The 25806-nt window shown below is 46.2% G+C and overlaps 1 protein-coding gene across 1 annotated transcript in view; it reads left to right on the forward strand.

Annotated features, from left to right (window-relative positions):
* LOC137543634 (farnesyl pyrophosphate synthase-like) overlaps positions 1 to 25444 on the forward strand; it is a 60870-nt gene extending 35426 nt beyond the window's left edge. The window contains exons 2-4 of the mRNA XM_068264756.1: positions 22563 to 22700; positions 22775 to 22915; positions 25358 to 25444. Coding sequence (XP_068120857.1) covers positions 22572 to 22700; positions 22775 to 22915; positions 25358 to 25444 — 357 coding nt within the window. The 5' untranslated portion in view covers positions 22563 to 22571. The remainder of the gene's footprint in view (positions 1 to 22562; positions 22701 to 22774; positions 22916 to 25357) is intronic.
* The last annotated feature ends 362 nt before the right edge of the window (positions 25445 to 25806 follow it).

A 25806-nucleotide genomic window follows, 5' to 3' on the forward strand; every position in this document is an offset into this window, starting at 1 on the left:
GATACTCTGTTGCCGAACCCCGGCTCGTCCTTAGACTCTGCTTCTGCCTCCTGATTTTGTACCTCGATATATCTGATACCCTGTTGCTGAACCCTGCCTGTACCTTGACTCCGCCTCCGCCTTCTGTATCTGTACTTTATCTGTCCGTGTGTTTACGACCTGGCTTGTCCGACCTCGAGAACCGACCTTACTATTAGAGGCGGTTCCCTGTCTTGTTAGTGACACTACCTCCAGAGTGTCACTCTCAGATATCCTTCCTACTCTCAGCCTGACTCCTCCCGCCTTGGAGAGTTCAGGTCTACGGGAGGAATCTGTGCAGTACTCCTCACTGCTCTGAGGCCTAGTCCTCTTTAGTGTTACTGTTACACCAAACACTACACTCTACTCAGGTGAACAGAGGTTAGCTGGTATATCGGATTATCGGTGATACTGCAGATCACTTATAATCTGGTATACATCTGTATTCCCAGTGATACTGCAGATTGCCGGTAATCAGATCCTCTCTGTGCTTCACCGATCGTTACAGAACACCAGACCAAAAAACAAAATGGACGCACGCACTGGTCCTCTGGGTGAACTCGCCACTTCGGTGGATAATGTCAATCGAGTGCTGGGTGAACACAAAGCATTGATTGAGGCTTTGACAGGGTCCGTTCAAACCCTCCAGACGTCAGTGGATGAAGTGCGATCCCCTCCTAGCGCAGACATACGTATGCCCTTTCCTGAACGGTTCTCTGGCCACAGATCTGACTTCCGCAATTTTAGGAGTAGAGTGTTATCATATTTTGAATTGAGACCCCGATCCTCTGGTACTGAGGCCCAGAGAGTCATGTTTATCAAGACTTTATTGGCCGGTGACTCCCAGACCTGGGCATATAACCTATCTCCTAGAGACACAGCACTGACCTCGGTAGAGGAATTCTTTAAAGCCATGGCAGTAATTTACGACGACCCAGACCTTGCTGCGACCTCTGAGCGGAAGCTCAAGCTTTTACGGCAAGGCAAGGGTCCAGTCGAAAATTACGCGGGGCCCGAATTTCGTAGGTGGTCAGTTACGGCCAGGTTTGACCACTATGCCCTGTTGGATTACTTCCTGTCCGGGTTGTCGGATGAGGTCTCCGACCTAATGTTAAGTCTACCCGAGCCCAAGACAGTCGATGAGGCCATCTCATCGGCCGTTCCAATCGACCGTAGGCTACGCCATCAGAGACAGACTAGGGGCAGTCATCGGGTCAGGTTGACCTCTTACGCAGCACCTTCCGCTGCACCCCTAGTAACTCCATCTCCTTCTGTCTCACCGTCTCCGGTCTTGCCTCCACCTGAGCCGATGCAGATCGGTCGATCTAAGCTGACCCAAGTGGAAAGAAGACGGAGAATGTCTGAACAATTATGTTTGTACTGTGGTGAAGGGGGGCATAGGGTACGAGACTGTCCCATTAAGCTGGATAAGAATAAGCCGGGAAATGCTACCGCCTAGGAGTTGTAAGGGGTGACACCCTAGGCACCCAACTCACACCCCTAAAAGAAAAACGTTTGCTCCTTCCTTGTACGATTACGTGGGGGGACAAATCTGAAGCCACGGAGGCCTTTGATTCAGGCTCCGCGGCTAATTTTATGAGTTCAGAGTTTGCAAAGAAGTTGGGCATTCCACTCACCCCAGTAAAACCACCTATCCAGGTTACTGCTGTGGACGACTCCCCGCTACAAAGGGACCATCCGCTGTCTCAGACACCAGAGGTGGGAGTCATTGTTGGGGTTCTGCATAAGGAGAGTCTAAGTTTTTTTGTGTTACACATGACTACCTCCACTATTGTCCTAGGTATGCCCTGGCTGCAGCTCCATTCGCCACAGATTAACTGGGCGGCAGGACAATTAACCAGTTGGTCAGACTTCTGTTCCCAACAGTGTCTGGGGAAAGTGACATTAGGTCAGACCAAGATTCATGTGGAGGGTGTTCCCGAGCAATACTCTGAGTTCTCGGATGTGTTCTGTCCTAAGGCTGCTGATAAGTTACCTCCTCATCGCCCTTTTGATTGCCCCATCGATCTCCGTGTCGGTTGTATGCCTCCTAGGGGTCACTTGTATAATTTGTCTGGACCAGAAAAAGTGGCTATGCAGGAGTACATCCGTGCCAATCTAGCCAAAGGGTTCATCCGCCCCTCCCGGTCGCCTGCGGGGGCCGGTTTCTTTTTTGTTAAGAAAAAAGACGGCGGTCTTCGACCTTGCATCGATTACCGTGGCCTGAATAAAATCACGGTGAAGAATCGTTATCCGTTGCCCTTGATAGACGATTTATTCACGCAGGTCACAGACGCTAAGATCTTCTCAAAATTAGATCTGAGGGGTGCATACAACCTGATCCGCATTAGAAAGGGCGATGAATGGAAGACGGCCTTTAACACACCCGACGGGCATTACGAGTACTTAGTTATGCCCTTCGGGTTGTGCAATGCGCCCGCCGTCTTCCAGGAATTAATCAATGAGGTATTCAGGGAGGTGTTGGGTAGATTTGTGTTGGTATATCTCGACGATATACTAATCTACTCCAACAACCTCTCCGAGCACAGGGTCCACGTTAGATTTGTATTGGAAAGATTGAGACGAAATATGCTTTATGCCAAGGTGGAGAAGTGTATTTTTGAAGTGACCACTGTCACGTTCCTAGGGTATGTGATTTCCACCTCGGGCCTGTCAATGGATCCTGCCAAGGTCACAGCTGTCTTGGAATGGCCACAGCTAGTGGGGTTGAAAGCCCTACAGAGATTTTTAGGGTTTGCGAACTATTATAGGAGGTTCATAAAGGGGTACTCCACGATAATTGCCCCCCTTACCAGTCTCACAAGAAAGGGGGCAGATACCAACCACTGGTCCCCTGAGGCTGTGGCAGCCTTTTCTCACCTGAAAAAATTGTTTTGCTCAGCACCTATTTTGAGACATGTGGACACGCCCTTCCCCTTTATTGTGGAGGTCGATGCATCGGAGGTTGTGGTGGGGGCGGTGCTGTCTCAGCGGTCAGGGTTGCAGGGCAGATTACATCCATGCGCTTATTTTTCCCGTAGGTTTTCTCCAGCAGAGAAAAACTACGATATAGCCAACCGGGAACTTCTCGCCATTAAATTGGCATTTGAAGAATGGCGCCATTGGTTGGAGGGGGCAGAACATACGATCACGGTTTACACTGATCATAAGAATTTGGAATACATCGAGGGGGCTAAGAGACTAAGTCCCCGTCAGGCCCGTTGGTCTTTATTTTTTACGAGGTTCAGATTTATAATCACGTACACTCCAGGCAGCAAAAACATCAAGGCAGATGCCCTGTCCAGATGTTTCGAACAAGAGACAGCACAGCCCCCCGCTCCTGAGTCCATCATTCCGCAGAAGTTAGTGTTTGCAGCCACAGAGACCTGGGAGGATTGGGCAGGGGTTTTGGGTCCCTTTCAGCAGGATGTCCCTGAGGGAAAACCCGAGGGGGTTTTGTTTATTCTGCTGCCTTTTCGTCTACCGGTGTTACAAATGTTCCACGCCCATAAGAATGTTGGTCACCCTGGTGCTGCCAGAACGCAGGATCTGATTTCCAGGTGTGCTTGGTGGCCTTCCATGGCAACAGACTGCAAGGAATTTGTCAGGGAATGTGCGGTATGTGCTAAAAGTAAACCCTCCCGGCTGGCACCTGTGGGAAGGTTGCAGCCTTTGCCCACCCCGAGTGAGCCATGGACACATCTGTCCATGGATTTTGTGGGAGAATTGCCCAGGTCTGAAGGCATGTCGGTCATTTGGGTGGTAGTCGACCGCTTTAGCAAAATGGCCCATTTTGTGCCCCTGAAAGGACTCCCCTCGGCTCAGGAACTGGCCGAATTGTTCATCGTTCACGTCTTCCGGTTGCATGGCATTCCGGAAAACATTGTGTCAGATAGGGGAGTCCAATTTGTGTCTGGATTTTGGAGGGCATTTTGTCATCAAATGGGCATGGAGCTGTCATTTTCGTCGGGCTTCCACCCACAGACCAATGGGCAAACGGAGAGGGTCAATCGGGCTTTGGAACAATTCTTGAGGTGTTATGTTGCTGAGGCACAGAACGATTGGGTCAAGTTCTTGCCTTTTGCGGAATTTGCACACAATAACTTAAAAAGTTCCTCCTCGGGGTTCCCTCCGTTTCAGATATTAAACGGGAGGTTGCCTAAATTCTCCCCATTGCCAGTGGTCTCCACTCCGTTTCCAGCACTGGAGGATTGGCAGAGGTCACTCAAGGACAATTGGGGAATGGTTAGAGAGAATTTGCAGAAAGCATTTCAAAGTCAAAAGGGTCAAGCGGACAAGAAACGTTCCTTGGAATGGAAGTTTCAGCCAGGGGATTTAGTCTGGGCGTCCACACGTCACTTGACCCTGAAGCAGCCATCTGCCAAACTGGGCCCCAGGTTTGTGGGTCCATTTTCTGTGACTAAGAGAATCAACAACGTAACTTATGCCATCGATCTCCCCGCCAGCATGCGTGGGGTGAGATCATTTCACGTGTCCCTGCTCAAGCCGGCAGTTCATGTGGGCCCTACTCCTCCTCCTCCTGTGATGATAGATGACCAACCTGAGTACGAGGTAGGGGGGGTACTGTCAAGAAACGCGGAAGAGCCGCCGCCATGAGTCAACGGCAGGCGGCTCTTTCCGCACATAGCGTTGCAGAGCACGGAGAGGCAGCCGCCTCCACTCAGTCTGAGGCGGCTGTCCCCGTGCAGGGCATGGCGGAGCGCAGAAAAACCGCCGCGTTGGACGCAGCGTTTAGCACGCATGGCCCCATTGTGGAGGCACCGCTGAGCAGTGCTGGTATGGCTGGGACACATAGTCCCTCTAGGTTTAGAGTGACGTGCACGCGCGCACTCAGGCAGGGATGTCAGCCAGAAGTAGTCAGCTGACCAGGCTGGTCAGCTGACACTGGTTTCATCTTTCATTGGTCCAGCACTATGGGAGGTGCTGGGCAGTCCTTATGTGTATATATACGGCAGGATGTTCAGTTGCTGGTTGTCTGGCGTTGCGTTCACATACGTGGGAGCACTCAGACCCTAAGTCAGATCCGTTAGTATGCCGGGACCAGCTGGAGCTGTAATCCTACACTAAGCTAGATTCTGTTGATAGCTTAAAGTACTAGTTTGATTGTGATTATCTGTTATGACCCTTTGCCTGCCTATCCTCCTGTACTCTGATCTTGTACCTTGCCATTCTGATACTCTGTTGCCGAACCCCGGCTCGTCCTTAGACTCTGCTTCTGCCTCCTGATTTTGTACCTCGATATATCTGATACCCTGTTGCCGAACCCTGCCTGTACCTTGACTCCGCCTCCACCTTCTGTATCTGTACTTTATCTGTCCGTGTGTTTACGACCTGGCTTGTCCGACCTCGAGAACCGACCTTACTATTAGAGGCGGTTCCCTGTCTTGTTAGTGACACTACCTCCAGAGTGTCACTCTCAGATATCCTTCCTACTCTCAGCCTGACTCCTCCCGCCTTGGAGAGTTCAGGTCTACGGGAGGAATCTGTGCAGTACTCCTCACTGCTCTGAGGCCTAGTCCTCTTTAGTGTTACTGTTACACCAAACACTACACTCTACTCAGGTGAACAGAGGTTAGCTGGTATATCGGATTATCGGTGATACTGCAGATCACTTATAATCTTGTATACATCTGTATTTCCCAGTGATACTGCAGATCACCGGTAATCAGACCCTCTCTGTGCTTCACCGATCGTTACAATTTCTGCTGAAAATGTGCCCATATTGCGTTTGATTTCTGCTGAAAGTGTGCCCAAATTGCGTTTGATATCTGCTGAAAATGTGCCCAAATTGCGTTTGATTTCTGCTGAAATGTGGCACAAATTGCGTTTGATTTCTGCTGAAAATGTGCCCAAATTGCGTTTGATATCTTCTGAAAATGTGCCCAAATTGCGTTTGATTTCTGCTGAAATGTGGCCCAAATTGCGTTTGATTTCTCCTGAAAATGTGCCCAAATTGCGTTTGATTTGTGCTGAAATGTGGACCAAATTGCGTTTGATTTCTGCTGAAATGTGGCCCAAATTGCGTTTGATTTCTGCTGAAAATGTGCCCAAATTGCGTTTGATTTCTGCTGAAAATGTGCCCAAATTGCGTTTGATTTCTGCTGAAATGTGGCCCAAATTGCGTTTGATTTCTGCTGAAATGTGGCCCAAATTCTGTTTGTTTTCTGTTGAAATGTTGCACAAATTGCGTTTGTTTTCTGCTGAAATGTTGCACAAATTGCGTTTTTATTTTCTGGTGTCTGGGGTAACTGTTGCTGCATTTATTATTTAATGGTCATAGTTGGCTATATTTGCTGTGCTACGGTTAAGCTCCGCCCATACAATGTCATGGCCACGCCCATCTTTCGGCGCGCCTCAATCACCCCCACATCCATTTTTCCCTGCAAACAGCCCCGCCCCAATCCGCCCTCCCGCTCCACCCACATGTCATGGTCACGCCCACTTATGCGGGATAGCCACACCCATTTTTCACTGCGGCGCGCGATAGGGCCACTTACTATAGTCCGCTTGGGGCCACAAAAACCTTAGCTGCACCCCTGCCTGGGGGCAGAAATACCGCGCTCTCTGGATAGAAAGCGTCGGTATTTCTGCGGGGAAGTTAGATCGGTGAATGGGAATTATATTCCCATTCACTGATCGGGGGGCTAGCGGCGGGCGGCGGCAGCGCGTGCGGGGGCGCGCCCGATTGGGCACACCTGCCGGCGGCAGCAGCGTGCCTATCTGGACGAGGAAGCTCGTCCAGATAGGCCGAACTGGTTAAGGACTGCAGTCATAAAACCCCTTAAGGACCAGACACTTTTTTTCCATTCAGACCACTGCAATTTTAACGGTTTATTGCTCGGTCATACAACCTACCATCTAAATGAATTTTACCTCCTTTTCTTGTACCTAATACAGCTTTCTTTTGGTGCTATTTGATTGCTGCTGTGATTTTTAGTTTTTATTATATTCATCAAAAATGACATGAATTTTGTCAAAAAAATGATTTTTTTTAACTTTCTGTGGTGACATTTTTCAAATAAAGTAAAATTTCTACATACATTTTTGTCCAAATTTATTGTGCTACATGTCTTTGATAAAAAAAAACAACATTTAGTGTATATTTTTTGGTTTGGGTAAAAGTTATAGCGTTGAAAAGTGAATTTTCCCATTTTGAAGCATCTCTGACTTTTCTGAGCACCTGTCAGGTTTCATGAGGTGCAAAAATTCCAGGATAGTATAAATACCCCCCAAATGACCCCATTTTGGAAAGAAGACATCCCAAAGTATTCACTAAGATGCATGGTGAGTTCATAGAAGATTTTATTTTTTGTCACAAGTTAGCGGAAAATGACACTTTGTGACAAAAAAAAAATGGAAAAAAGTTTCCATTTCTGTTAACTTGTGACAAACAAAAAAGAAATCTGCCATAGACTTACCATGCACCTCTCTGAATACTTTGCGATGTCTACTTTCCAAAATGGTGTCATTTGTGGGGTGTGTTTACTGTTCTGGCATTTTGGGGGTTGCTACATTGTAAGCAACCCTGTAAAGCCTAAAGGTGCTCATAGGACTTTGGGCCCCTTAGCGCACCTAGGCTGCAAAAAAGTGTCACACATGTGGTATCGCCATACTCAGGAGAAGTAGTAAAATGTGTTTTGGGGTGTATTTTACACATACCCATGCTGGGTGGGAGAAATATCTCTGTAAATTAGATTTTTTTGATTTTTTTTTTACACACAATTGTCCATTTACAGAGATATTTCACCCACCCAGCATGGGTATGTGTAAAAATACACCCCAAAACACATTATACTACTTCTCCCGAGTACAGCGATACCACATGTGTGGCACTTTTTTGCACCCTAACTGCGCTAAGGGGCCCAAAGTCCCATGAGTACCTTTAGGTTTTTTAAAGGTCATTTTGAGACATTTGTTTCCAAGACTACTCCAGTCCTCACGGTTTAGGGCCCCTAAAAAGTCAGGACAGTATAGGAACCCCACAAATGACCCCATTTTAGAAAGAAGACACCCCAAGGTATTCCGTTAGGAGTATGGTGAGTTCATAGAAGATTTTATTTTTTGTCACAAGTTAGCGGAAAATGACACTTTGTGAAAAAAAAAAACAATAAAAATCAATTTCCGCTAACTTGTGACAAAAAATAAAATCTTCTATGAACTCACCATACTCCTAACTGAATACCTTGTGGTGTCTTCTTTCTAAAATGGGGTCACTTGTGGGGTTCCTATACTGCCCTGGCATTTTAGGGGCCCTAAACCATGAGGAGTAGTCTTGAAACCAAATGTCGCAAAATGACCTGTGAAATCTTAAAGGTACTCATTGGACTTTGGGCCCCTTAGCGCAGTTAGGGTGCAAAAAAGTGCCACACATGAGGTATCCCCGTACTCAGGAGATGTAGTATAATGTGTTTTGTGGTGTATTTTTACACATACCCATGCTGGGTGGGAGAAATAACTCTGTAAAGGACAATTGTGTGTAAAAAAATAAAAAAATTGTGATTTACAGCGATATTTCTCCCACCCAGCATGGGTATGTGTAAAAATACACCCCCAAAACACATTATAATACTTCTCTTGAGTACGGCGATACCACGTGTGACACTTTTTTGCAGCCTAGGTGCTAAGGGGCCCAACGTCCTATGAGTAGCTTTAGGATTTCAAAGGTCATTTTGAGGCATTTGGTTTGTAGACTACTCCTCAAGGTTTAGGGCCCCTAACATGTCAGGGCAGTATAGGAACCCCACAAGTGACCCCATTTTAGAAAGAAGACACCCCAAGGTATTCCGTTAGGTGTATGGTGAGTTCATAGAAGATTTTATTTTTTGTCACAAGTTAGCAGAAATTTATTTTTATTGTTTTTTCTCAGAAAGTGTCATTTTCCACTAACTTGTGACAAAAAATAAAATCTTCTATGAACTTGCCATACACCTAACGGAATACCTTGGGGTGTCTTCTTTCTAAAATGGGGTCACTTGTGGGGTTCCTATACTGCCCTGACATGTTAGGGGCCCTAAACCGTGAGGAGTAGTCTAGAAATCAAATGCCTCAAAATTACCTTTGAAATCCTAAAGGTACTCATTGGACTTTGGGCCCTTTAGCGCGCCTAGGTTGCAAAAAAGTGTCACACATGTGGTATCGCCGTACTCATGAGAAGTAGTATAATGTGTTTTGGGGTGTATTTTACACATACCCATGCTGGGTGGGAGAAATATCTCTGTAAATGACATTTTTTTGATTTTTTTACACACAATTGTCCATTTACAGCAATATTTCTCCCACCTAGCATGGGTATGTGTAAAAATACACCCCAAAACACATTATACTACTTCTCCTGAGTACGGCGATACCACATATGTGACACTTTGTTGCAACCTAGGTGCGCTAAGGGGTCCAAAGTCCAATGAGCACCTTTAGGCATTACAGGGATGCTCACAATTTAGCACCCCCCCACATGCCAGGACCGTGAACAAACCCCACAAATGACCCCATTTTGGAAAGAAGACACCCCAAGGTATTCCATGAGGGGCATGGTGAGTTCATAGAAAATTTTATTTTTTGTCATAAGTGAGCGGAAAATGACATTTTGTGGAAAAAACATACAACAATTTATGCTAACTTGTGACAAGAAATAAAATCTTCTATGAACTCACCATGCACCTCACGGAATACTTTGGGGTGTCCTCTTTCCAAAATGGCATCATTCGTGGGGTCTGTCCTGGCATTTTAGGGTCTCTGCAATCATTACATGTATGGCCAGTATTAGGAGTTTCTGCTATACTTCTTATATTCGGCATACGGGTAATGCACTCTGGGCTGAAAGGAGAAATGACAGTCAAACAATCAATCAATCAATGTGGATGAAAAAATATCTGCCAAAAAAATGTGAAAAAAAGAGGGGAAGGCGTCTGCCAGGACATATGAGCTGCCACCCAAAAACGTCCACCCACTCAGCTCGTATGCCCTGGCAAAGCCGATTTATCCATTCACACCGATCGATGTGGATGAACAAATCATTGCCAGAGTTCTTTTTTAGATACAAAGTGCTTGCCAAAGCATAGGAGATCCAACACCGCCCCTCAGCTCATATGCCTAGGCAAATGTATCTTTTTTACTGTGGAGGAGAAATCTCGTCCTGCAACGCTGCATGCACCGACTTGTGTGTAATCTGACAGACACACAATGCTTCTGTCAGGATGCACCATCAGTGCTGCAGCTGGTTGGTCGGTCGGTCGGTCGGTCGGTCCACCTGGAAGGGTAAAGGATGGAAAAAAGAGAGAAAAACACACACACAAAAAACCAAGCAAGCAGCAAAGCAATAACTTTATTAACATTAACTTTTATAAACTTTAATGAACATTTTTAACCCAAACATTAACATTGGGAACCAAACATTAACTTTTTTGCTTACCTGTTTTTTTTTCTTACCTTTCTGAGGAAAAACCTCTCGTCTCCCATGGGACAATGTGCAAAGTGCAAATCGCACAGAGATGTGGCGAAGTACATTATGCACTTTGTCCCAAGTGAAAGGAGAGGTTTCTGGCAGCACAGTGTATTAGGGTCTCTGGAAACCTGATGTCTGGGTTCACACTACATATTGGCGTAGCCAGTGGGTCGCGCGCACTGCACTGCCCCAAACAGACCTTCAGGGAATACCGCAAGAGTAGCATTCGACAGTAATCGCATTCGGCCTATTAAATAACTGCGTCGCCGTAGACTAACATGACTTTCGGGCCGACCCAAATTGCCGCAGAAGCGACGCAGTAACGTAGGCATGCACTAGCGTTAAGTCAAGCACTTCAGGCGTAGAGGGGGACCGCAAAGTGTGACTTTCGCTGGGCAATTTTCCCTAACGCATCACGCCAGTGTGAAATAGCACAGAGACCCCTGTGTGCCTACTGCCTACTGCTATGACTGGAGTTCCCTACTCTCTAAAAGTGTATCTGCTCATGATACCTCTGAAAACACTCCCCTAGGCATAGGCCAGGCTGGTCAGGACACATGGGACAGTAAACAGAGGTGCCACGCCTTGTTCCAGCCATGCTGCAGACACGACAACGTTTTCTTGGGGTGCGTTGATTTGGGGCACTCGGAATGGGAAAGACGTAGTGCCTTTCATGCAGCCAGCTAACTGCATTTTGGGGTCGGGCCACGGCACCTCCTGGATACAGGAGTTCCATAACGATGTCTACCTGGAATTTAAGGGACACTCCAGTTCTCCCAGCCTTACTGTAGAGAACAAAGCTGTTGTAAATACCCAATTGAATTAGATAAACAGACACTTTTTTATACCAGCGTCTGGTTTTGCGGGAAACTAAATAGGGCCCTAACATCTGGTCATTGAAGTCCACCCCTCCCATGTAAGCATTATAGTCGTGGACGGCGAGGGGTTTTTCAGTGACCTCAGTTGCCCGTTGAATTTGGACTGTCGTGTCTGTGTGAATGGTGGACAGAAGGTAAACGTCCCTCTTGTCCTTCCATTTCACCGCGAGCAGGTCATCTGTACACAAGGCAGCCCTCTCCCCCCGTGCAAGTCGGGTACTAACGAGCCGTTGGGGGAAGCCCCGGTGACTAGGCCGCACGGTGCCACAGCAGCGGATCCCTTCTATCTTTAAATGCTGATAGAGGGCCACACTTGTGTAGAAGTTGTCCACATAAAGATGGTACCCCTCCTGGAACAAAGGTGACACCAAGTCCCACACAATCTTGCCACTGCTCCCCAGGTAGTCAGGGCATCCGACCGGCTCCAATTTTGAGTCTTTTCCCTCATAGACCCTAAAACCCTAAGTATAGCCTGTGGCCCTTTCACAGAGCTTATACAGTTTCACCCCATACCTGGCGCGCTTTCTTGGGATGTACTGTTTGATGCCAAGGCGCCCGGTAAAATGTATGAGGGACTCGTCTACACAGATGTGCTGTTCAGGGGTATAAGCATCTACAAATTTTGATGACATGTGGTCTATGAGGGGCCGAATTTTGTGGAGCCGGTCATAAGCAGGGTGGTCACTTCGATGACAGGTTGTGTTGTCATTGAAGTGCAGGAAGCGCAGGATAATCTCAAATCGTGTCCTGGACATGACAGCAGAGAACATGGGCAGGTGATATATTGGGCGCGTAGACCAATAAGACCGCAATACATTCAATTTAACTAGACCCATGTTAAGGAGAAGGCCCAAAAAAGTTTTAAGTTGGGAAACTTGGAGTGGTTTCCACTGGTAAGCCTGGACATAGTACTTATCCGGGTTGTCGGTGATGTATTGTGTGGCATAACGGTTGGTCTCAGCCACAATTAAGTCGTAGAGATCCTCGGTGAAGAACAGATAAAAAAAAAGTCTAGGGCCGTTCCTAGATTATCTGTCTCCACCTGGACTCCAGACTGGGCGGTGAAAGGGGGCAGTACGGGTGCGACGAAACCAGGGGATTGCCAATTGGGATTTGCCAGCACCTCTGGAAGACTATAGGTAGTACGGGCCCGTTTTCTTGGTGGCTGCGACTCGGGTCTTAATGCACGTGCCACCGAACTAGTTTTAACTTCCATTCTGGTGCTCACCACTTCACCAGGGTCTACGGAAGTACTGGTGCTAGGTCCAGGAGATGCTGCGCTGCTGGTGTATGCCTCACCATGAAACCTCAGACCAGTGCTAGCACCACTCTGCTGCCCTTGAGGCAGATCCTGCGCCACCTGCAGTCCAGTGACATGGGGTGTGGTACGCCTGGCTCTAGTCGGGACCTCAACCTCGTTATCGCTATCGGTCAACGAGCCACTGCTGTCCACAGGTTCGTACTCTGACTCAGAAGATTCGTCGGATGAGACATCCCAATTGTCCTCATCCAACTGGGCCATGTACCTGTACACCTCTGAGCGTGTAGGTGGGTGATCAGATGCCCGCAAGGGGCAGGTTAGGGACTAATCTGATGGATGGAAGTGACAGGTGATGACAGGGGGTGATCGATGGGTGATTGACAGGTGATTACAGGGGAGAATAGCTGTATACAGTACACAGGGGGGGGGGGCTGGGGAGGATCTGAGGGTGTGTGGGGTATCAGGCGCCCCAGGGGGCAGTTTAGGACCTGATCTAAAAGATAGCGTTGACAGATAGTGACAAGGGGTGATTGATAGGTGATTAGGGGGGTGATTGGGTGCAAACAGTGCTGTCAGGGGGTGGGCAGGGGGGGGGTCTGATGGGTGCTGTGGGCGATCAGTGTGCAGGGGGGGCAGGATCAGTGTGCTGGTGTGCAGACTCACAGTGCTGCCTTCCTCTCTGGTGGTCGATCGAGCGCTGTGACCACCAGGGAGGAGGCAGCGTGTATAATACGCTTTGTTTACCTAACAAAGCATATTATACACTTTCAATTGGCCATTTCAAAAAGTTGCAACCCGCCGGCGCTGCTGATTGGCCGGCAGGTTGACGTCACATGTGGGCGGAGCCTAATGCTGGCGACGCGCGCGCGATCGCCCGCAATCCCCTCCCCCAGGACCCAACGCCAATCTGCGTTACGTGGTCCTGGGGCTGCCACTTTGCCGCCGCCAATCTACAGTGGGTGGTTGGCAAGTGGTTAACGCAACCTGGCTTTGCTCCACACATGTATGCGCCGCTACCGCCGCTGTTTCTATCGGGTTCCCGTGCTAAGTGATTGGGGAAGAGGACCGAGCGGTTCTCTACCCAATCGCACTGCCTGGAGTGAATGGACACGACAGCGAACAGCGGCCGCGTCCATTCAAAAAACAGGAAACTGTCACAGTTAACAAACACGACAGCGAACAGCGGCCGCGTCCATTCATAAAACAGGAAACTGTCACAGTTAACAAAATGTAAACAAAACAAACAACAAAAAAAGTGATCATTTCCTATAACGGGAGTGTTCACTAGCGCCATCTTATGGCCAAAAAGTATATTGCACATACAGGCACATACATAATATGTACATACACAATATTAATAAAATTAATAAATTACCACAATAATTAATAATTTCCACCCCCCCCCCCCCCCCCCAAAAAAAAAAACACTTGTAAAAAAAAAAAAAAACAGCTTAAAATAGGGACTAAGCTTTTTTAATCTATATTTTATGAGGGAAAATTAATTTTACTTTATTACATAGATGCTTGTAATTATGGCCAGAACAAAAAAAAAAAAAGAAAAACAGAAAAATAACACTTATATTTCAAAATAATATATTGTCGCCATACATTGTGATAGGGACATAATTTAAACGGTTTAATAATCGAGACAACTGGGTAAATGAAATGTGTTGGTTTTATCCACAGGAGAATGTTTAATTTTAAAACTATAATGGCTGAAAACTGAGAAATAATGATTTTTTTTCCCATTTTTTTATATTTTTCCCATTAAACGCATTTAGAATAAAAAAATTCTTAGCAAAATGTACTACCCACAGAAAGCCTAATTAGTGGTGAAAAAAATGAGGTATAGATCATTTTCTTGCGATAAGTAGTAATAAAGTTATTAGGAAATAAAAGGGAGGAGCACTGACAAGTGAAAATTGCTCTGGTCCGTTAGGGTAAAAACCCTTGGGGTGAACTGGTTAATTGCATTGCCTTTTGCAAGTAATCATATATGCGGGATAATTCCCCCCCCCCCCCCCCCCCCTTATAGTATTCATAGTGATCATTCAATAAAATATTGTAGATTCCGTGGTTACTTTTCTATCTGATATCATCCAGGACACTCATGATTTTATCTGTGCATATGCCAAAAAATTGCCTTCTTGTATCCCAAATTTTACTCTTACCTCATATGTAGGTAGAAAAAACCAAAGTCCTGTAAAAGTAATACCTTTTAATGGCTAACTGATAAAGTTAAATAATGCAAGCTTTCTGGGATCTAGTCCCCTTCTTCAGGCATATTTCCAGATGTAAGCTGAAGTAAAACACTGATGCAGGTAAATAGTAAACACAAAGATGGCAGTTGTGCTGGTTACTGTTTAGCAGTTAGATGTCAGGTGATCAGCAGGCTGGAGCCAGTGAGCTCATGCAAGCAAACATGAAATCTAGCAGGTTTCTGAAGATCATGAAGATTATCTTACCTCATAACATTTTAGCCTCTTATCTTCCTTTATATTAAAAAGATCACTTATATTTTAATTCCTTTTACTTCCCATTGTAATTTTTTTTTGATTCATACTACATTGATATTCTGGGTTATGCCAAATTGGAAGAAATCTAGACACCATATATGGAAATGTGTATTTTTTCCTAAACATTTTCCAACACATAATAGTGTCTCGAAACATATAGCTCCTCTTTATTCTTTTCTCCAATCTGGATATTCTGGCATGTAATAGACAAATCAAATCCCATGGTCTGGCAGCTTCTTGCTCTATATCCAAATTTGATAAGTGACTCATCCCTTTTCCCCAATCCAGTACATGTCTCCTCAAGAATGCCACATTATAGTCCCTTATATTAGGTACATTCATAACTCCCAATGTCTTTGACATTTGTAATTTGTGCAGAGCAATTTGCGTTTTTTTATTTTTCCATATAAACTTGCTTTTTCTATCAACATACTTTTTCTATCAATTTAATGTCTTTGTGTTTTATGAGGAGTGGGACAGTCTGAAGGGAGTAGAGAAGTCTGCCCATCGAAAACATTCTAATAAGTGCTTGTAAGGAATAGCGGAGATGCCGCCGCAAGGGCAAGCGGCATGGCGGCTATCTCCGCGTCCCAGCCGGCGGCTTCTGCCGCGCAGCAACATGATGCTGGTTTGCCTGGTCCTTCTAGTGCACACAGATTGAGAGCTACGCGCGCTCGCGCCAGGCGACAGGACCTTTATGCTAGTAGAAGGGGAGTCAACTGATCAGGCCGATCAGCTGACTCCAGCTATGCTCCGGATTGGCTGAGTGACTGGGGCGGCGCTGTGGAGCACTCTGAGTATTTATAGGACTTGCCTGTCAGTTGCAAGATGTCTGCTGTTGCGAACATTTACGTGTGAGCGCTCAGACCTGAGTCAGATTCCACAGTGTGTTAGAACCAGCCGGAGCTGGGAATTCACACTGAGTCAGATTCCGTTGATAGCTTTAAAGTACTATTGCTTGCTACTGTTTATGTGTTAGACTAGTTCCCAGGTGTTGAGACCAAGGACCTCACACCTAAGACTAGGAGATTGCTACATTGCTACTGTTTATGTGTTAGACTAGTTCCCAGGTGTTGAGACCAAGGACCTCACACCTAAGACTAAGAGATTGCTACATTGCTACTGTTTATCTGTTAGACTAGATCCCAGGTGTTGTGACCAAGGACCTCACACCTAAGACTAGGACTGAGATACGTTACTGTTACCTGTTATGACCTTTGTATTTCCTGACTACTCTCCTGTTCTCTGATTTGGTACTTCCGCCCATCTGATTACCTGTTGCCAACATTGCCTGTACCTGGATACCGAATCAGTCTTCCACCTCTGTACTTCATCTGTCCGTGTGTTGCCGACCTGGCCTGTCTGACTTTTCTGGCTGTCACCAAGCCCTTGGGTGATCAGCCTTACTGTACATCTGTGACACTTGCACTTCAGGTGGTTACTAGCTGCAAGTTTAGGCCTATGGTCACCGGCTCCTCTGGAGACCATCTTGCAGCACAGTCAGTGGGTCTCTACCTCTCTAAGGTCCACTGGCTGCAGTACAGTCTGTCTCCCTGCCTCTCAGGAAATCCTTGGCTGCAGTACAGTCTGATTCCCTGCTCCTCAGGGAATCCCTAGCTGCAGACCAATCCTCATCACATTACTCCAGTCAGTGATCCCTGCTCCTCAGGTATCCACTGGCTGCAGTACAGTCTGATTTCCTGCTCCTCAGGAAATCCTCAGCTGCAGGTCTATCTGAATCACTCATTCCATTACATATCATTACCTGGCAGCACAGTCAGTGGGACTCTGCCCCTCAGAGGTCCACTGGCAGCAGTGCAGTCTGATTCCCTGCTCCTCAGGGAATCCTTGGCTGCAGTAGTGTCTGTATCTCCCGCTTCTCGGGAGATAACCTCTCCAATTACTGTTGCACCAAACACTATACCACATTGGGTGTCCTGTGTCTAGCTAGACTAGTATTATTGGTGATTCTGCAGATCACCACATAATCAAGTATAGCATCTGTATTATTGGTGATACAGCAGATCACCAATAATCAGAAAAATCTGTGTTGCTGACACCAATCGTTACAGTGCTATTCTATCCACCAACTCCACTGGCAGTGTCATCCACCTTCCCACTTGGTTTATGACCTCTTTGACTATTGGAGAAAAATGTAAATTATATAATTGTGACATGTCAATGGGGATTTTAATACCTAGAAATACACCTAATTTTTACACCTAATCTTGTCCAGACTTTTATTGGTGCCAATTTTTTTATGGGGCATTAACTCGCTTTTTTCTTTGTTTATCCTAAAGCCAAAGTCCCAAACTCCTATCATTTTCAAAGCTTCTGGGATGTGCTTAATGGGCTCTCTTATAAACAATAGAATATCATCAGCAAAGATTGCTTGCTATAGCTCAATATTTCCTATATATATATATATATTCCTCGTACTTTCTCCCTTAGCATGGTTACCATTGGTTCTAGAGCTAAGTTAGAAAGCAGTGGGGATAGCGGGCAGCCCTGGTGGGAGCCCTTCTGTAGCTCGATTTATTCTGAAATATAGCCTGTTGTTAGTATTTGTGCCCTGGGTTTCTCATACATTGCTTCTATCGCCCCCAAAAAGGATTCTGCATGGGGGTGGGGGGCAAAGGGAGGGATCGCACCCCAGGTAGAGCTTTCTTAGTTAGTGTAGGAGGGATGGGTATAGGTGCAGATACTATCATCTACATCCTGGTTCCTACAGAGGCCATTAGATATATTGTAGTGGAGGCAGAAGTGGTTACATCTCCATTAGGTTTTATGATGGTCGATTTTAAAAATGCTAAGGAAAAATAGTTTTTCATTTGTCATTTTTCTGAGTTTAAAGGAGTAATCAGGGGATATAACAAAAATAAGTGCTACTTACCCGGGGCTTCCTCCAGCCCCAAGCTCCCAGCATGTTCCTTGCTGCAGCTCCGTGGTGAACCGTTCGCCTTTGAAGCTTCCCGGTCCCTGGCGATGATCTCAGGCCGACCTGGAGGTCGGCCTGTACTGCGCTTGCGCGAGCGGCACTGTCAATCTCCAGGTCGGCCTGACGTCATCTCCGGGGACCGGGAAGCTTCACAGGCAAACGGCTCACCGTGGAGCTGCAGTGAGGGGCATGCTGGGAGCTTGGGGCTGGAGGAAGCCCCGGGTAAGTAGCACTTATTTTCGTTATTTCCCCTGATGACTCCTTTAAAAAACATTTTTCCTTTGCATTTTTAAAATTAATTTTCTCAAAAACTTCTGTCTTTTTGAAAACATTTTTTTTTACTTATTCCCACTATTCTCCTTTGCTATGAACTGCTTAAAGAGACACTTAAGCCAGAAAAAAAAATGGGTTTTACTCACCTGGGGCTTCTACCAGCCCCCTGCAGCAGTCCTGTGCCCTCGCAGCCACTCACTAATCCCCTGGTCCCCCGCTGCCAGCTAGTTCCGCGTTGCCGCATTACGAACGCATAGATATGCGGCAACGCATATCTATGCGTTCGCAGTGGCGTCCCTACCATAGGGCCCAGGGGGGCGTGGCGCACCGGGTGTCAGACACCCAGGGGGGTGTCGCCACGACCCCCCACAGCAGCACAGCAGGAGGGGGAAGCAGGGCTAGAAGGAGAGGCTGTGGAGGCAGCGGTGGGGAGGGGGGACATATCCCCCCCTCCCTCACCTGCGACCTCTCCTTCTGCCTCTCTCTCCCCCTCCAGAAATTAGCGGCGACAAGTGCGGGGCGGCCGGAGGCGTATGGACAATTACTCACCTGATTTCCGCGTTCCAAGCGTGGAGCGCAGCGTCATGACGTTACAGGTCTCCGTCTTCAATGCCGCCACTGTGCTTCCTGATTAGCGGAAGGACAGTGGGCGGCATTGGAGGCGGAGACCTGTAACGTCTTGACGCTGCCAGCGCTTGGAACACGGAAATCAGGTGAGTAATTCTCTGTACGCCTCCGGCCGCCCCGCACTTGTCGCCGCTATGCTGGAGAGGGGAGAGAGAGGCATAAGGAGGGGTCCCAGTTGAGGGACCCCTCCACAGCCCCTCCATCTAGCCCTGCTTCCCACTCCTGGGGCACCTACATTGGGGCAAAATATACTAGCTTACTGGGGGCAACTGTACTAGCTTACTGGGGGCAACTATACTAGCTTACTGGGGGCAACTATACTAGCTTACTGGGGGCAACTATACTAGCTTACTGGGGGCAACTATACTAGCTTACTGGGGGCAACTATACTAGCCATACTGGGGGCAACTATACTAGCCATACTGGGGGCAACTATACTAGCTTACTGGGGGCAACTATACTAGCTATACTGGGGACAACTATACTTACTGGGGGCAACTTTATTAGCTATACTGGGGCAACTAAACTATACTAGCTATACTGGGGGCAACTAAACTATACTAGCTATACTGGGGGCAACTATACTGGCTGGGGCAACTATACTAGCTATACTGGCTGGGGCAACTAAACTAGCTATACTGGGGGCAGCTATCCTGGCTGGGGGCAACTATACTAGCTATACTGGCTGGGGGCAACTATACTAACTGTACTGGCTGGGGGCACTGGCTGGGGGCAACTATACTAGCTATACTGTCTGGGGGCAACTATACTAGCTATACTGGCTGGGGGCGACCATACTAGCTATACTGGGGCAACTATACTAGCTATACTGTGGGCAACTGTACTAGCTATACTGGGGGCAACTATACTAGCTATACTGGGGCAACTATATTACCTACACTAAGGGCAACTATACTAGCTATATTGGGGGCAACTATACTAGCTATACTGGGGCAATGGCAGCGACATTCTCCAAGCACCCCTAAAGCACCCCCCAGCGTGAACTGACTTTCGGCGTCTAATAGACGCTGTGTCAGTTCACTGACAGCAGCAGCCCACAGCTGCGGCAGAGCAGGGCTACAGTAAAATGGCATCTGAAGCCCTGCTCTGGAGACTTTGAGTCTGCAGTGCAGGGCTTCGGGCGCCATTTTCCCATAGCCCTGCTCTAAGCGCGGGAGTTTCAGTTGCTGGCTGGCTGCAGAGGATTGTGGGAGCTGCGCCGGACGGAGGCCGGGACAGGAGGTCTGCTGCTGCTTCAGGTGAGTAAATGTTTTTTTTAATTTATATTAGCAGGTGTATTGACTGTTCTGGCCAGGTCTGCTACATGATTGAAGTGTTTTCTGGCCAGGTCGGCCACATGATTGCATGTATTTTCTGGTCAAATCTTCCACATGATTGCATGTATTTTCTGGTCAGGTCTGCCACATGAGTGCACGTATTTTCTGGTCAAATCTTTCACATGTTTGCATTTATTTTCTGGTCAAATATTCCACATAATTGCATGTATTTTCTGGTCAAATCTTTCACATGCTTGCATGTATTTTCTGGCCAGGTCTGCTACATGATTGAAGTGTTTTCTGGCCACGTCTGCCACCTGGTTGCATGTATTTTCTGGTCAAATCTTCCACATGATTGCATGTATTTTCTGGTCCAATCTGCCGACATGATTGTATGTATTTTCTGGCCAGGTCTGCTACATGATTGAAGTGTTTTCTGGCCAGGCTTGCTACGTGATTGTATGCATTTTCTGGTCAGGTCTGCTACATGATTGAAGTGGTTTCTGGCCAGGTCTGCCACGATTGCATGTATTTTCTGGTCAAATCTTCCACATGATTGCATGTATTTTCTGGGCAAATCTGCCGCCATGATTGCATGTATTTTCTAGGCAAATCTACCGCCATGATTGCATTTATTTTCTGGGCAAATCTACTCACTTTACGTGTATTGTTTTGAGAAAACCTGCACAATTATGTGAATTTTCTGGGAAAAGGCTCACCAAAACTTGGGCCCACTGTCTTTGCGTTGCACTTTTAAAGGGAACACGAGGTGAGAATAATATTGAGGCTGCCATATTTATCTCCTTTTAAGCAATGCCAGTTGCCTGGCTGCCATGCTGGTCCTCTGCCTCTAATTCTTTCAACCATAGATCCTGAACAAGCATGCAGCAGGTCGGGGGTTTCTGACAATATTGTCAGAACTGACGAGATTAGTTGCATGCTTGTTTCTGGTGTAATTCAGTTCACTACTGCAGCCAAATAGATCAGCAGGGCTCCCTATTGTTTAAAAGGAAATAAATATGGCAGCCTCCATATCACTCTCATCCCGGGTTCACTTTAAATTAGTTAGCTCCGCCCTCATCTGGTCATGGCCATGCCCATTTTTCACCGCAGTGCGCTTCGCGCGCCGTAGGTTATAGCCACACCCATTTTTTTGGGGGGGGATGTCTTTTAATACCCAGCACCGGGTGTCAAATGCCCTAGGGACGCCACTGTGCATTCGTAATGCGGCATCGCGTATTTTTGTACGCGTTGCGGCCCGCAATAGCACTAATTACAGTTGGGAATGCGGAAAAAGCTACGCGTGGCCAGTCCTGACGGGCCTGTTGGCAAAAACAAAACTAGCTGGCAGCGGGGGACCAGAGGATTAGTGAGTGGCTGCGAGGGCACAGGACTGCTGCAGGGGGTTGGTAGAAGCCCCAGGTGAGTAAAACTCATTTTTTTTTCTGGCTTAAGGTTCACTTTAAGTCGGAAAATATTATGCGAAAGTGAACCGCAATTATGAAATTTTGGTTCTTGATTTATGATTTTTTTTTCCCCCCTGAAATTATGCATAACAATTTTGATCCTGTGATTTTATTGCACTTCACTTTTGTCATGCGGAATTTTCTAATAAAGAACAGACATTTTTTCATCAAGCCAAGTCTGGTCTGCGGATCCTTCCTTTACAATTTGTGCTATTGGACTGGCTCTCTAGATCCTGCACCGACTGGTATGTGATAATATGGGGGTAGAGCATTTATGAACTTGTTCTTGCTGAATTTTGCATTGTAGTTGCGAATTACGATATTAAATTACGATTATGCCAAACCTTTGCTCATCACTATTTTTAAGTTGCCTTTGTGTTTTATATCATTATTTGACACCACTTTCTCTTTGTATCGATTACTACTGCGTGTGTTTTTTTTTTTCTATTTTCAGAAAAATGTATTTTTTTACTGGAATGTGACCACCTGGAGGGGATTCTTCCACCAACCTAAGTGGGGATAGGTTTTCCCCACACGCCTGTATTGATGGTTGCTCCTGTAACAACCCAGGGTTGTGAGCATCCTTCTGTTTGCCTATATTGCACATTTCTGGACGTTCTTGACATGCTGCACTTTAAGGGCCCCCGAGTGTATTCTCTGTGTAATCTTTAGGTACCTATCTCACCAACCTGACTTTCATGTGATCCACATATTATTTTTTAGATATGAAGAAAGTAGTGGAAGCCAGAGACTTGACAGTGATCCTCAATCTTGCATTCTTTTATATTCCTTGATTTGCTGTAGTTTCTTCATTCAGATTAATTAATATATTTATTTTAATGACAGGGTGACAGAATGAGCTGCGTACAGATCTCCATCGAGGATCCAAGGTTCCGCAGATTCTTTGAGACTATAGTTGAGGATCTGACAGCAGAGAACTGGGGTCACCCTGAGATCGGGGATGCCATGTCACGGCTAAAAGAGGTAATGGTACCTCATGTAGTGTTCTATGTTACCCCATTATTATGCTCTGATCAGTTTGCTCTTTTTCTCTGCAGGTTCTGGAGTATAGCGCTGCCCCTTGTCAGTTTCATGGAGGCATGACTGTTTTGGCATCATTTCAGGAGCTGGCAGGACCAGAGTTAGAGAAGGAGGACATTATCCAAAGGGTGCTGGCGGTGAGCTGGTGTGTGGAGCTGGTGAGTCTCATGCTGCATGTTTATTTATGATTTCAGTGACTGCTTGTAACTGACCCCCTCCATGCCCTCTCCTCCACTCTCCATTTCCTCCCTCTCCGTTCCTCCCTCTCTGCCACAGATTTAGCAACCTACTTCACCAAAATTGTCTCCATTCGTCAGGAAATATTCAATCTTCACCTCCCACCCCCTCCCAATCTTCACCTCCCACTACCTCATCCATGCCCTCATAATTTCCCGTCTTGATTACTACAATGCCCTTCTGTCTGGCCTCCCTATGACCTGAACAGCCTCACTGCAGTCCATCATGAATGCAGCAGCCAGAATTATCCACTGCTCCCATCGCTCCACCAGGGCGGCTCCCCTCCGTGAATCCCTCACTGACTTCCTATCCAGTCCAGAATCAGATTCAAGATACTGTGTCTGACCATCAAATCTGTCCACAAAACCTGTCCAACCTATGTCATAGATCGCACGGGCCGGTCCTTGATCGGGTCAATCGCTCAGAGTCAGAAACTCGGTCTTCTGGCACACGGGTTAGATTGAAGATAAGCAATATTGATGGCTGACTTATAACACAAAAGTTAATCCGCTACCCCTGTATACACATACAGTGTGCTAGGGTTAGTATATATACTAAAAGGGGGGAAGAAAAGAAACCCTGTATACAGCACCACTCAGAGAGCCATTATATGGTATCACAAAATATCAAATGTCTTTATTCTCTCAAAATTGACAATATATTGCACTTCACATAATATTCAGACATTTAAAAACACTTAAAAGTTGGGGCACAAACCCAACAAGCACTCTCTGCCATGATCCCATTATGCATAGTACAGTGTACAAAATGTATATATATATAATATAATATCATACCAAATAGTAAATAGCCTCCTGTATCCTAAATCTTGATATTGTATAAAGTCCTCAGAGGGCTCAAATGAGCCCTAATCGGATAGAACCCGGGTTAAGTACTGATAGATTAAGAGACAGCAATTATCTGTCATATGTGATAAGGAAAAAACCACAATCTGAAATCAAAAGGTTGTTAGTGAACAACGTGTTCAATACTTGATAAATAACATTAGAGTAATAGTGCATGGAAAACCAGTATAGGAAAAAGCAGGACCAGTGAATGAACAAGTGACAACCTGTAGTGAAAGAAAGAGGAGACAATACTTAGCCCGGTATGATCAAGGTGGAGGCAGGCACAGCGGGGCAGAGAGAGGCAGAAAGTCCCCGCAAACGGACCGACTAGTTTTGCGGGTATAACTCCGCTTTTTCAAGCTGCGGGGGAAGACACGGTCTTCCCCCGCAGCTTGAAAAAGCGGAGTTATACCCGCGAAACTAGTCGGTCCGTTTGCGGGGACCTTCTGCCTCTCTCTGCCCCGCTGTGCCTGCCTCCACCTTGATCATACCGGGCTAAGTATTTATACAATATCAAGATTTAGGATACAGGAGGCTATTTACTATTTGGTATGATATTATATTATATATATATATATACATTTTGTACACTGTACTATGCATAGGGGGATCATGGCAGAGAGTGCTTGTTGGGTTTGTGCCCCAACTTTTAAGTGTTTTTAAATGTCTGAATATTATGTGAAGTGCAATATATTGTCAATTTTGAGAGAATAAAGACATTTGATATTTTGTGATACCATATAATGGCTCTCTGAGTGGTGCTGTATACAGGGTTTCTTTTCTTCCCCCATATTGATGGCTGACTTGGTGGAGTTTGCAGGAGTATCTTAAAAGAGGCCTGAAGAGGATTAATACCGGTATTTGAATAATTATAGGTGCACCTATATGAGCCCTTGGGATATCCCTGCAATTTGTGTCACTATGTCAATGAGAGTTTTAATTGATTTTAAAGTGTATGTCCTAGCTGTGATTTTGATATATGGATAATTAAAGGTTTATACTAATTGATACCTAGGCTACCTATAATTTATTAATTATGTAATATTTTGTAATCCAAGCAGATGTTACAGTTCCAAGATGGTTGCTAACCACATGGTCCTCTGGTTAGCAGCAGCAGGCTCTCGTCAAGATGGGATTTGGAGGACTAAAGTCCGCCTGCTGGCAATGTGCTTTTGATGAAGCTGGTTTGGGGGTGTGGCAATGCCTGCCCCCTCTGAATTACCCACTGTTGACTGTCCACCTCCTCCTAGGAGGATTTTGAGCTTAAATTGTAAAACCCTGTAACTCATAAACTATACATGCCATATGTAGGGGGTTAGCAGATTCATACTTGTCAGAAAATACCGATTAATATGACATCTTGCATGAGTGCATTAAGCTGTCCTGGCCCCGAGAAGGTACACCAATAACCGGACGGGTTATTGTTATGAATTTTATATCAGCACATTGGGCAGATTTAACGAACAAGACTATATTAATTTCCTAGCTGTGCTATGCACGGTTTTCATTTAACAGACCGAAATCATAAACCACATGCATTTAAATCTGTTCCCCAGCAGTGCCAATGTGTCTGAGGTTGGCAGTGGTCTCCTGGGGAGTTAGCTCCCTTTGGCTTCCCCTGGATGAAAGGACCTTTTGGGGTGTTAATTAACATCTGAGTGTGACCAGCTAGAACAACCTTTGATGTATTACACATCTGTGTCACTGGCCAGGAAAGGGACTCTAATTCAGTGTGGGTGATGGGTTTGCTTTCACTTAGAAGAGAAGGAAAAGACATCTGTTGTACATTTAAACAGAAAGTGACATTCTGCTCTGCTGTGCGGAATGATACAGAATCGCTAATCGTCTCGACGTCCGTATCATTCATGACACCTCCCCCACCAGGTCAGCACAAAGAGCAGGTTAGCATGACCTGATCAGTGCTAGTGTTGATCAAACAGTGCTCGACACTATTCGTTATTCCC

This window comes from Hyperolius riggenbachi, unplaced genomic scaffold, assembly GCF_040937935.1.
Source record: "Hyperolius riggenbachi isolate aHypRig1 unplaced genomic scaffold, aHypRig1.pri scaffold_134, whole genome shotgun sequence".
Lineage (NCBI taxonomy): Eukaryota > Metazoa > Chordata > Amphibia > Anura > Hyperoliidae > Hyperolius > Hyperolius riggenbachi.